The sequence below is a fragment of the Strigops habroptila genome, chromosome 1 (assembly GCF_004027225.2).
Source record: "Strigops habroptila isolate Jane chromosome 1, bStrHab1.2.pri, whole genome shotgun sequence".
In the NCBI taxonomy this organism is placed as follows: Eukaryota; Metazoa; Chordata; class Aves; order Psittaciformes; family Psittacidae; genus Strigops; species Strigops habroptila.
The window spans coordinates 84,201,612-84,214,608 of NC_044277.2; the positions used below are offsets into that span (position 1 = coordinate 84,201,612).

Genomic DNA, 12,997 nt, shown 5'->3' on the forward strand with positions numbered 1-12,997 from the left:
GGGATATGGACGTTCTTGGAAATGGTGTCCCACACAGTGTGCCAAGTGGCTCCCCTCTCTCAAGGCAGAAGCACCCTTCAGCTGGTTTGGATGAAAAGTAGAGAGAGGCCAGCGGCTTCTGCCACCATACTGGTTAGGCAGGCTCTCAGAGGATGCAAGCACTTGTGTTCCACCTATGGTCCACTTCAGACATTTAAATTCTTCCCCATATCTAGCCATAACTCTCAAACACAACAACCACAATAAAAGAACAGAACTGGATGAAAACAGCACATTCCTGGTTCAAATGCAAATATTGTAATTTTAAATAATGTTTTCTTGGCTGAATTTTCAACACAGTGCTGCTTCTCTCACCTGGGCTTCTTTACATTCTTTACATCGAAAATGTACTTGTCTATACATACATTATAGTGCCTGTGTCTCCTATAGCTCTCACACTCTTGCTTTTTCTTGAACAACTCAGGGAGGAAGCCATATGCTGGACTAGAAGCAGCCAGAGCTGAGCACAGCTCCCACATATGTTAGGTTGTGTGTCCAAAGAGGGAAGCCATCACTGCAAGACCAACCCAGCTCCAGCTGCATCACTTCAGTGTTCCCTATGTCAAAGTCAAAAGTCGCCAACTGCGACAGCCCGCTGCCAAGCCTGTCCTTCTGCAGCTCAAACACCAGGTTCTAAAAAACGAAATGAAGCCATTAAGTTGTCAGTCAGAAAGCATACATTACACCAAGTACCATGAAATTGCAGAGATGAGCTGGTTCTCCTCTTATTCCTTTTGTAACACAATTAAGATGTTATCAGGCTGAAGTACAATATTGCGGTATCCTGGCCTACATGAAAATCTTTGAAAGCTGCATTTATTTGCCACTGGAACCACAAGCTAATAATACAGCCTCAGTGCAGGCAGTCCCCATCTGTTGCTTTTTCTAAGTTTCTAACAAACCCATGACACTGTGTATTGTAAGGGTATTAACAGTCCTCAGACACCATTAACAATGTCTAGTGCCTAAAATTTATACGCCACCAGCTATATCCCCTTCCAACCTGCCCCTGGATATGCTTCTTTCCTTCTTCGTTTTCCTTGGAATTGGAGTTTCCTTGGAAAGAATTCACGTCCTGGAAATACACTGCTAACTTACAGAACTGATTCAAACCAAACAGATAAATAAGAAAGACATGGTGACCATACTTCAGACCTAAGACATAGGCCCATACAACAGGCTCAAAGCACACGCTGTCCCACTTATTCAATGTGCAACACATGCTCGTGACTAACTTCGATACTCTCTTCTCTACTACTGCACGTAATAAACTTACCACTCCACAACATAGCAGGGAGCCACGACATAAAGGAGAAGACTACAACAGCTCGTGCTCCTGCTTGTTACGGCAGCCTGTGTGACAGGGAGATCTCACAGGAAGCAGTGCTGAGGTCCTACAAAGCCTCACCTCCTACACTCCAGTTATTTTGGAAGAGCCACTTATGATGCTTTAGTAAGGTTCATACATGGGGAATGGCGCAAGTGCCAAGCTGAAGATCGAGTGCATATATTAAAGCATCCTTTTTCCACTGACAGATCCTGAAAGCTAGAAAAAGAAAGAAAGAAAAATTTAAATTCACTGCCCCAATGCCATTCTTGATTTCTTCCGTCTGAAGAGAGAATCCCAAAAGCTGTGTTTGCAGCTTCATGATAGTCTTTACCTTTTTGTAACCAGCTAGAATTTTGCCTGTGTTCAATAACCCCATGGCTCAAAGGTACCAGCCAGTTACCAGACAGACAGGCAAAAGCCACCTTGGGGTAGTATTTTGCACATCTTCTTCCATGTGTACATTACAAATAGCACGCGGCAGTAAATGGCATCACATGCATCCAAACTCCGGAGCTTTTGTTTATAGGAAACCTCAATAAGCAACTAAACAGCTATCGATAAGACGCATCTTTTCCTTTTAAAGGCAGCCAGTGTTTATAGTCCGAGTTTCTCGCATTTCTAACCGTCGAGAAACAGCTCCAGCACTCGCCTCATCTGGCCAGTCACACCTGGTAACACCTGTCTTTTCACATTCTCGGGTTTATTCATTATTTATGTTTCTCTTTACACAATACACCCGCAGGACAATACATCTCCAGCATGCTTACGGATTTGATCCAAAGCTCACTGGAGTCAACAGAATGACTTCACTGGCTCTGGAGCGAACCGAGGGCCCCAGCTCCACAAACGGGCTTCCAGCCTGAGGAGGGACTTACGCACAAGTTAGGCATCCCAGCCCAGAAGTGCAATCGCAAAATCCCTAACCCTTTAGCTGCTCAGCTTTTAACCAGCCAAGGTCTCCAAAACCTGAACTGTTTGCAGATTTTTTTTTCCCCAATTATCTGTTTAATGAAAAAAACCCCAACAAAACACTGACAAATCCTCTGTACTGATCCATGAAATAGGTGATCAGGAGATAGGTCTCCTTGTCCTGAGTGTGGTCCCAACCAGTAAACACTGGAGTAATTTTGTGTGCGTGTGTATATGTGTGCATCTGTATATGTACGCATATTTGTATATACATATTTGTATATATGTATATAAATACATGGACACACGCATGCACACACATTTTTTGCTCCCCCTTCTGGCTCCGTGAACCTTGAATTTTTTTCTCCTTGGTGGGAGCAGGGGAAAGCAGAACAATCCTGCCTCCAACGTGACAAGCAGCCAGGGGTCTGCAGCGCTCCTCAGGGGGTGGTGCGCAATGGGGATTCCTGCTGAGGAAAGGGTCCCAAAGCCTTATTCCCTCCATTACGGCAGCACATAGATGTTCCCTGGATCCTCAGACACATATAGCCATTAGTCAGGCACATTCAGCAGCGGGAAGGCAGCATCTTTGGTTTGTGATGGAGGTGGTCAATGCGGGTGGCATGTTACTTGGCCTGACAGTGCCTTCTCAAGAGACCCAAGGCTAAAAACTGAACTGAGTAACGCATCACTAACACCCGGCTTTCAGACCATGTTAACTGGGAAACACGTAATTCCTTCACACACGCCTCTTAAAGGTGTGCTGTGTAATTGAGTCAGCTCTCCATATTTCACAGGGGACTGGACCTGGAGTTGCCGGTGTCCTACCTAGCCAGCCTCCATTTCTAAGCGACTTATGCCAGCTCTCAGAATATACGTGAAGTATCTTCTTCAGTATAACTTTTGCCATTTCTTCCTCCGATGCCTTAATATCATAAGCTTTACACGTACAACAGGTTTGGTTTGCTGGAGAGCAGCTGGGACCACATTTTGTTACAGTGTATCAATTAATACAAGAAAAAAGGAAAGAAATACCCTTCCAATTTCAATGTGGTTATTTCTTTAGTAGAGAGATAGAGAAAGGAGAGGTTTTTGATTGACTACCAGTATAAAAGCTGTCCATTTTCCACACGTGGAAATCTTCCCTTAATGGACGACGCTAAAGCCAGCCCTGGCCAGAGGTGATCTCTCCCCCAGAAACACAGTCACCCATCGGATCACAACAAATGCACATTTTCTGGAACAATCCCATGGACACAGCTCCCAGCACCTTTGTTTCATCTCAAGACAAAGACAGATTTTTACACTAGACATATCCTACATCATGAAATCTCACTCCAGTCGCCACTGGAGCTGTAGACACCAGCACTGATGGCCACCTGCCCGCCCGTAGCACCAGGATCCCATGTTTGCCGCCCGGCACATCACCCGTAACGGGCAGGGATGCCGGCACACACACACGTGGTCCCCACTGCCCCCATGCCTGGGACCTGACGCAGTGCGACTGCGCCCAACAGCTGGATGGGTGCCTCTGCTGCACCTTCCCACCCTGCTGCAGGACCCTACCTTGGCCAGGCAAGGGTGGACAGAGGTAGGAGAGCGGAGCATGATGAAGAGGGTGCCTCACTCATCCTTTTCGCTCTTGAGCTGCAGCTGCTTCCCCCATCCCAAACTGCTCCACTGTAAGCCCACAGCGAGGTGAAACTCGACAGCTGGCAAAAGACCTGTGCTGCTTCGGCACGCACCGGTGCAGATGTCCCCCAGGAAAACATTTGGCCACCTCAACACAACTGCAACCCCGCGGGCACTGCCCACCCCGGAGCCCACCAGCCACGGACCAGAGCCGGGAGCAAGAGCAAGCGATCGGGGGACGTACCCAGCCTCCGTTGTCCTGGATCCAGTTGTGCAGGTGCCGGTTCAGGTACTCGGTCATCCAGGCGGCGATGCTGTCTACAAGGGGAGACATCTCTCGGTTGACGCTCTCCACGCACATGACGCCGCCGAACTCGAAGAAGGCCACGATCCTGCCCCAGTTAACCCCGTCTCGGAAGAGCTCCTCCACCACCGCCACGAAGCGGCCCCTGGCCGTGAAGGGCGTCAGGTGCAGCTGGCCGGACATTTGGGCAAAGTCCCTCTGGTAGCGGCGGGAGAACTCGTCCCCTGCCTGGCGCAGGGTGAGGTGGACGACCTGGGGCGCAGGGCGCAGCCCCTCGGCCAGGGGCGCATGGCTAGCAGCAGCCGAGCCGGGGGGCTCGGGGTGCGGAGACACCAGCCCAGTGTGATCAGAGGAAGTCCCAGCAGCAGCAGCAACCGCAGCAGCAGCAGCAGCAGCAGGAGGAGAGAGACCTGGAGGCAGGGGTGCCCTGTCCTCCCCGGCAGCCCAGTCGTATCCCCTCTGTGAGAGTTTATAGTGGATGTACTTCAGCACTATCTCCCGGTTATCGTAGCCTCTTCTCCCCGGATGAGCCATAATTCCCAAGAGGAAGCAGCAAGAGGGAGGGAGAGAGGAAGAAGAGGAGCAGGATGAACCCAAAAAAGTAAAGCAGCCAATAATAATAAAATTAATAACACCAAAAAAAAAAATTATAATCCAGTTACTGTATCGGACACGGTTTCATTCATGGTGGTGTGGGGGAGTTCTTGGAGGTACTTTTGTCTTCTCAGTGTTTCCTCCTCGGTTTGAGATGCATGGTATAAATAGGGATTAAAATGCTGTAAATACTTTACTTCCAGGTGCACATTTACTACTTATCATAAATTTACTTTAGGACCATTTCCTCCTCGGTGTTGAAATACATCTTTAAAATGTATTACATGGACTCAAGATCAGGTGCATTCTCCCCTAGGTGCTGAACTACCACGGACACGAAGGAGCGGACGAACACACACCGTAAAAGATGCAATTCAATACGATTTGCTAAACAGCCTCGGATGGACGTTAATCCAACGCACTTTAGGCTAGAAACCTCAACACTGCTTTTTGTTAAGTTACACAAACTAAATTTCCTCTGTAAAGTACTTACTTGGACTATAAATATGTTCCTCTGTCATGTTTCCTCTAGGAAAAAAAATAGCAACAACAAAACCCAAACATCACAAGTCTTCAGAGACGTTAAGTTCTGGCCGCTCTGATGCTTCAAGTCACCAAGGGGATGGGAAAGGGACCCAAAAAAAAATCTCTCTCTAGGATTTCAAATGTTTTTTCCCAGACTCCTGTTTAACAGCCATCTCCAAAGATGTGTCAAAGCTCAGAAAATCCCGCCTTGCAGCCCGGGAACGCGAACAACCCCAAAGAGATGGAAAATCCTGGAGACCAGATGAACCGCATTTGAATCCAAGCTCGTGCAGAAGAAGTGCTCCGTTTTTCCCTCCAGTGCAACGTACAGACATATGCATTTACGTAGTTTCATTCAGACACCGATCGCAGGAGAGCCCGGTGCTTCCACACACACGCACGCACGCACCAAAAAAAAGAAAATTAAAAAAAAAAAAAAATTTGGATGTATTTAGGAAATTAATTCTTTTTCACAAGAAAGAGCGTTAGAAAAAAAAAGAAAAATGAAAATAAAAATAAAGGAGGAAAATTGCTTTTGACTGTGGCTCCGGGGCGAAGTGCCATTTCCCGAGCGAGCAGCTTTGTACCGGAGGAGGAAGAGCCCCTGGCGCTGCCGAGGAGGGGCGCGGACGGGCCGCGTGTGCGGTGTGACTGGTGCCGATGGGGACGGCGGCCGCGGCGCCGCTGCCTCCCCGCCCGCCCGCCCGCGCACCCCGCCGGCTCCGGGCGGCTCCTCCGGGCGCTCCGCGCTGCTGCTGCCGGCGGCGGCGGCGGCTCCGGGCGGCTCCGGGCGGCGGCGTCTCCGAGCGGCGGCGGGCGCGGGCGGGGAGCTCTCCCGGCGGCGGCGGGGAGCGGAGCGGAGCGGCGGGGGCGGGGAGAGGCGGGGAGGAGCGGAGCCCGAGGGGGAGGCTCCGGCTGCGGCTCCGGCGCCTGCCCCGCGCAGCGCAGCCGGGCGCGGTGGTTCGCTAGAGCTCCGCCTCACGCTTCATTCAAGAAAAGGGGGAAATGGGGAGGGGGGTGCTGCGGGCTGTGGGGGGGGAGCGAGCAGCCCCGCGCAGACCGGGACCGCCCTCCAGCGCGGCGCGGGCCTGGGGCCGGCAGCGGGGCGGTGGCGGGGCGGAGCGGAGCGGAGCAGCGCGGAGGGGCGGCATCGGGCGGCGCGGGGTGCGGGAGGACCGGCCCACCGGCGGCGCGGAGGAAGCCGGCCCTCCGCGGGGGGAGCGCGCACCGCTCCGCGCCTCTGCCGGAGGCTGCTGCAGCTGCGCGGGTTCACATAAATAATAGAGAGACTCATAATAATAATAAAATGGGGGATGGAGAGGAGGAAAAATCCCGAATCGCCCTTTTTATAAAGAAGAGTGGCCCAGTGTAGGCAGGCAGAAGTCGCAGGCGGGGCGGGCTGTCCTGGCAGCAGCCGCTGTGCGGCTGCGGAGCCCGTGCGCGGCCGGGGGCTGGTGACCGGGGACCGGGGACAGGCCCGGCCCCGCGGGTGACCTCCCGGCTTGCAGGGTCCTGCACACCTGCTCCCGGCAGGCCGTGCCCGTGGGGCAGGAGGGGAGTTGGACCCCACCTGCAGCGCTGCGTTCAGCTCTGGGGCCCCCAACGCAAGGAGGCCAGAAAGATGCTCCAAGGGCAGGAGCACCTCTCCTGTGAAGGGAGGTTGAAAGAGGTGGGCTTGTTCACCCTGGAGAAGAGAGGGACTTTTTACAACGGCGTGTAGGGATAAGACAAGGGGGAATGGCTTTAAACTGACAAAAGGTAGATTTAGATGAGATGTAAGGGAGAGATTCTTCACTACGATGGTGGTGAGGCACTGGCACAGGGTGCCCAGAGAAGCTGTGGCTGCCCCATCCCTGGCAGTGCTCAAGACCAGGCTGGACAGGGCTTGGAGCAACTAGTGGAAGGTGTCCCTGCCCATCGCAGGGGGTTTGGAACTGGATGATCTTTAAGGTTCCTTCCAACCCAAACCAGTCTGTGATTCTATGAAATGAGACACAGATTTGCCCCTGCACCCAGCCCAGAGATTCTTTGGAGATTAGATTAATCTGGAGCTTGACCAAAGAAGCAGAGTTCACCTTCAAAGTAGGTTAAACCCACAGCGCTGGGAGGTAGTGATGGCTCAGCCACCCTGTTATCTTGACAAGCTGCATCAGGGCAGGGATGAGTGATGCTGGGACAGCCCCAGATGCAGGCAGCCATCCCAGGGAAAACCAAGTGAAACAGGAGCAGGAGGACATACTTGGCACCTTTCCCTGCCTAATATGAGAGGGGGAAAAAGATGTTTGATAAATTCTGCCAATTTTTGTCCATATGAGGGTGACTGGGATGATAATCTCATATGTAAACTACCATGAACCAAAGAGGAATAAAATGTATAAATGAAGCTGTGAACGTGATTTTTTTTTTTCTTTTTTTTTTTTTGACAGGGGACACAGGGAATGAATGTGTGCTGCCCTCCAAGTGTCCATCTCCTTCACAGACTCTCCCATCTTGAGTGGCCTCCCATAATGAGTGGTAGCTCCCCTGCTTGAGGAAAACACACACTGGAGTGGGGATGGTGATCAGCTTTTGCTTCATCCAGAGGAAGGGGAGGTCCTGGCATCCAAACTGGAAGGATTCCCCATGCACTATCAGAGCTCGTTTGATCCAGGGATTTGCTTTGAGGCCACACTGAGGAATTTGTCTCTAATGTGTACAAGCCAGCACCTTTGGAGCAAGGCCAGAGGAGGGCCACAAGAATGATTAGGGGGCTGTCCTATGCAGACAGGCTGAGAGAGCTGGTGGTGTTCAGCCTGGAGAAGAGAAGGCTCCAGGGAGACATTATAGCAGCTTCCAGTACCTAAAGGTGGCCTACAAGAAATCTGGAGAGGGACATTTTACAAGGGTGTGTAGGGATAGGATGAGGGGGAATGGCTTTAAACTGAAAGAGGATAGATTTAGATTAGATATAAGGAAGAAGTTCTTTACTGTGAGGGTGGTGAGGCACTGGAACAGGTTGCACAGAGAAGTTGTGGATGCCCCATCCCATTCAAGGCCAGGTTGGATGGGGCTTGGAACAACCTGGTCTAGTGGAAGGTGTCCCTGCCCATGGCAGGGAGTTGGAACTAGATGATCTTAAGGTCCCTTTCAACCCAAACCATTCTATGTTTCTATGATTCCAGGTACTCAGAGGCATTCAGGATGCTTAATTTTTCTGGCATCTCGTATTTAGGTGGGCACAGGAAGGTGTTCGGCACCATTCATAGTGCTAGCAATTTCCACCTCCCTGCCACCTCCCTTCTCCTCCTTCGTGCCCTCCCCTCCTCTCGCCGCCGGGGAGCCCACGCAGGCCCCGCAAGGAGCGATGCTCCGGTGCGGGCCCGTAGTGCGGTGCAGGTCAGTGCCGCCAGGGCCGTTCCCCGCCTCCCCGGCGGGCGGCTGTCGCCCCCCAGCGGCCGCCGCTGGCCTCGGGCGGGCCCCAGGGTCCACTCCCTGTGTGCGGGCTGGCAGGAGCCGGGCGCTCACCCGCCCCACGCACGCCCGCGGAACTCGGGGAGTAGCCTCCAACCCGTACTCGCTGCCGCCTGCGGCTGTTTAAAACGGGGCGATTGTGCTTTCGGGGATCAGGAGGGGCAGAGGCTGCAGGACGGCAGGTGAAGCGAGGTCAAAAGAAGACGGAGGATGCTCTATGCAGCCATGGGCTAAAGGCTGCACCCCACCGGGGATGCGTGTAACTCACAGCATGGTGAAATGCTGGAGCGCAAACATACTTCATCTCTGCCTGTACAAAAGACTTGAGAAAGTATGGTGCTTGCCATCAGCTGAGGGATCACTTCTGATGGCAGAAAGGTAGATGAGGGATCTGCCCACCAAGTAAAATCGCTGCCTTCAGTCTTGCACCAAAAGAGAATGAAGAAAAAAGTGTCCTCCGCATACAGAAAGTAACCTGACATTTCCATGTAATATGCTGTGGTTTAACTGGAACAAGTGATACAGAAAACTGGAACAGCCATAACCAACTAGGCGGCCATCAAAGTCTGTCACTGTGCTAGCAACTGAATCCAATGCAGCTGGTCCCACAACTGAAAATACATCAGACACCAACATTAAGTAACACAGGAAAACCATCTGGGCAAGCTGCACAGCAATGGCATAGCAGGATCGATTTTAAAGCCCAGAGGATAAACCAGTGCAGATCTGGTGCAGGAAACAAAGATGCATATAAAATCAGTGGGCTTTTGTAAAGAGAAATTGAAAATACCACTGAATTTGTGTAGGGTTGTATGCAGAAATGGAAGTAAGACCAACTAAATGAACAGAGTGTACTGAGGGCACATAGTAAAATAAAATAGATAGAAAGGGGTACAGCAAAACTTTATGAGGTTTTCTGTTTGGAATGGATTTAGTAATGATGCCTTTTCCCCCACCAGCTTTACATTCAGCACTTTGCTTTAGGAATGATAGCTCCCAGCCTTTGCAAAAGTTTAATAGGGAGATAGTGGTCATGGTTCACAAGAAAGCTTGGTAATACCAAACACAGCTGAGACTGTACCCAAAAAAGTGAAAAACACAAGGCAAAATCCTAGGCACTGTTTGCTTTAAGCAAGAGTATGAGGGATGAGTCATAGGAAACAAAAACTGTGCCTTGAAGAATGACAAATTGGGACTCCAGAAAAAACCAAAACAAAATTACGTGCATTAAACAGTCCTCCTTGTTCTTAACTTACCGTGTCAAATGCATTGCATCTGACCCACATTTATGGCTGTAATTGAAGGGAGCGGCATCTTTAAACCAATTATACCACCACCTGAGTGGGTGATTAAAGTGTCACACATTTCCATCACAGTACTGCTTTTTACCTTGCTTGTTTGTTCGAGCTCAGTGCAATAAAACAACAGCTAAAAAGACATCCAAAATAATGGCAGTATGTTTTGGGGGAGAAGATGGAAGGAACCAGCAAGAAAGGCTCAGGATGTATCAAGGAACATGGAATGAGGGCATGAAGTCAGCTAAGAAATCATTACAGTGCTTTCAGGCAGCAGAATAACATGCTGATTACTCCAGATCTGATCCTGCAGATCCTTCTGCACACACATTTACCTTTATGTGAGCTGGCCCACAGAAGTTAGTCAGACTAAGTAGGAAGAATTAGCTGTATAGAGAATTGGAACTCAATTAGGAATACAAACAGAACCTTGCATGAAACACTCTCCATTGACAAATAGAGAAGCAGGAGCATCAGTCGAGTCTGGCAGTGTAAAGGACAGATTATTTTCTGGAGATGGCTTTCTCATCCGTGCTTGGGCAACTGGCCAAACGAGCAGGATCCTGCACAGCCTGCTGTTTCTTTCATGGCTTCCCAGCTGCCCAAGGTACAGTAGGTGCATTATTAACACATGATCCAGAAAAGTTCGCAATGCCTGGCAACGCTGAACTTCCTGACAATCTGAAAGTGGACACCTTTTCCCTGTACCTTTGTATTAACATCAACAGGCTTTCAATAGCAAGCCTGGTTCCTAGTGACCTGCCCACCCGTTTATTTCCTTGGCTCACGAGCAGGCAAGTTGGAGAGAAGCAAGCAATTGTTCAGAGCCCTGCCTGAGCACGCATGGACAAGCGGGGTGTATGTTTATGTTGTGTGACAGCAAGCAAAGAGAGAAAGGGCATTGCTGCATTTTTTGCTGAGCATCACAGAATGGTTTGGGTTGGAAGGGACCTTAAAAGATCATCCAGTTCCAACCCCCCTGCCATGAGCAGGAACACCTTCCACTAGAGTAGGTGGCCCCATCCAGCCTGGCCTTGAACACCGCCAGGGATGGGGCATCCACAGCTTCTCTGTGCAACCTGTGCCAGTGCCTCACCACCCTCACAGTGAAAATCTGCAGACATTTTCTATTCCAGAACAAATCATACCCAAAGAAAAAAAAAAAAAAATCCAACAAAAACCTAAATTTGAGTAACCCCAAATTAATATTTTGAGTGGCATAGGTAAATACAATTATGACAACTACAGGTCCTTTGCCTTACAACGTTCTGGCACAGCTTAAACACTGGTTTTATTGAAAGAGCCTGCTGAGATGGTGCCCACGGGTGGGGAATTTGCACCAATGCAGATTAGCAGGCTGCTCCCTGTACAGCCAAAGGCTCTGTAAATGCCTGTAAATGCCATTGGCTCTGTAAATGCTTGCTAGTGCCCTGTCCAGTGAGGCATTTGTCTACACCACCCACAGCTGTGCTTCCCTGTGTTCAAGGCATTCAGTGCTTTCTCCCTTCCAGGCCAGCACGTCTTTGCTCTGTGTGCCTTTGTGCCTGCAAGAGCTTTCTAACTTGCCCTAGTCAAAATGACTACAACTGACCACCAACTGTGATCTTTCACGTTGTGTCTGTGTTCGGGCCCATGCAAGATACCCACAGACCTCTCCCAAGATAGACAAAATGCCTTGAAAACAACGGTCTTCTGGAGACTTGCATTGTGCATATAATACTCTGCTACCAACTGCACACCACCATTTATTACTGTCTCATCTGTTTTGCTCGACTTGTTGCCCAACATTGCTATCTCAGCAGCAGCTAGCATGCGTCACCAACAATGCTTTAAAAACAATGTTCTGCATGTAAAAAGCATAGGACAAAGTAGCACCCATGAAGCCTGGACAAGTATTTTCCTCATTTTTACCAGGATGGTGGCAGCGTAACCTGAAAAAACTTTTTCACTGCTTCAGAGTGCATTCCTGAAATGGGAGACTGCCTTTCATCCTGCCCCTGTTGCAAATGCTACAGGTGTGGAGTGGTTCCTTTTTGGCTGGAAGCACTTGCAGAGCAGAGAATGCTCCTGTAAAATGCTTAAAGCACGCTCAACCTGCAATTATGGTTTATTTCATGGGGCTTAATTGTGCTCATCAGGAAAGGCAGTTGGGTGAGATACTCAGATAATATCCTTAGGGTCCAACATAGCAAACAGCTCCTGACTTTCAGGCGCCTTTTACTGTACTTGTTCCTCAACTACCTTCACTTTTTATTGAGATAGAGGCCCCATGGTTTCGATTGGAAGAAGGTGAAACAATAGCATCCAGCTCTGGAAATCCTTCTCTTTGACATCTCTGTTTTGCTATGTGACAACAGGGTCTTGTCTTTACAGCACCTGAGCTGTCTGCCCCACTTTTCTTGCAATTTGGGCAGTGCTGCCTATGCCTGCTCTTCCTTCTTTCTGCTACGGAAAAAGGAATCTGACACAAACTTCCCAGTTGAAACAGAAGGTGAGTGAAGGAGATAGTTTTAGTCTGGAGAAATAAGGCATAGGAAGAGTCTGCTGGACAAGTAGGAACATCCATCTCTGATCCATCAACTTTTATTACACGTGTTAAAATTTCTCAGACTAAAAAGGGGAAAGCATTTTCTGGTAAATGCTTTGAAAAAAAGACCAACACACCTCGTTTTAAGTGCATTCTTTGAAGCACCTGTTAGCTTTGAAAAGGATATTCCCCTTCGCTGCAAGTTACCTAGAACATTTAAAATTTGGTTTTAGACTTATGTACATTATTGACAGCTGGTATTGTTAGAGATCTAACACTTTATTTTGGCCAAGGCAGTTGATTCTCAGTGCTTGGCAGCATGATTTAGTGTCAGTCATGTATACATTGCTTTCGCCCCTTGTGTTTATTTGCATTGCTCTAGCAGCACTACT

At 49.6% G+C, this 12,997-nt stretch overlaps 1 protein-coding gene across 1 annotated transcript in view; it reads right to left on the reverse strand.

Moving 5' to 3' along the window:
• Positions 1-6,344, reverse strand: part of BCL2 (BCL2 apoptosis regulator) — a 96,180-nt gene extending 89,836 nt beyond the window's left edge. The window contains exon 1 of the mRNA XM_030503507.1: positions 4,155-6,344. Coding sequence (XP_030359367.1) covers positions 4,155-4,748 — 594 coding nt within the window. The 5' untranslated portion in view covers positions 4,749-6,344. The remainder of the gene's footprint in view (positions 1-4,154) is intronic.
• Between the last annotated feature and the right edge of the window lie 6,653 nt (positions 6,345-12,997).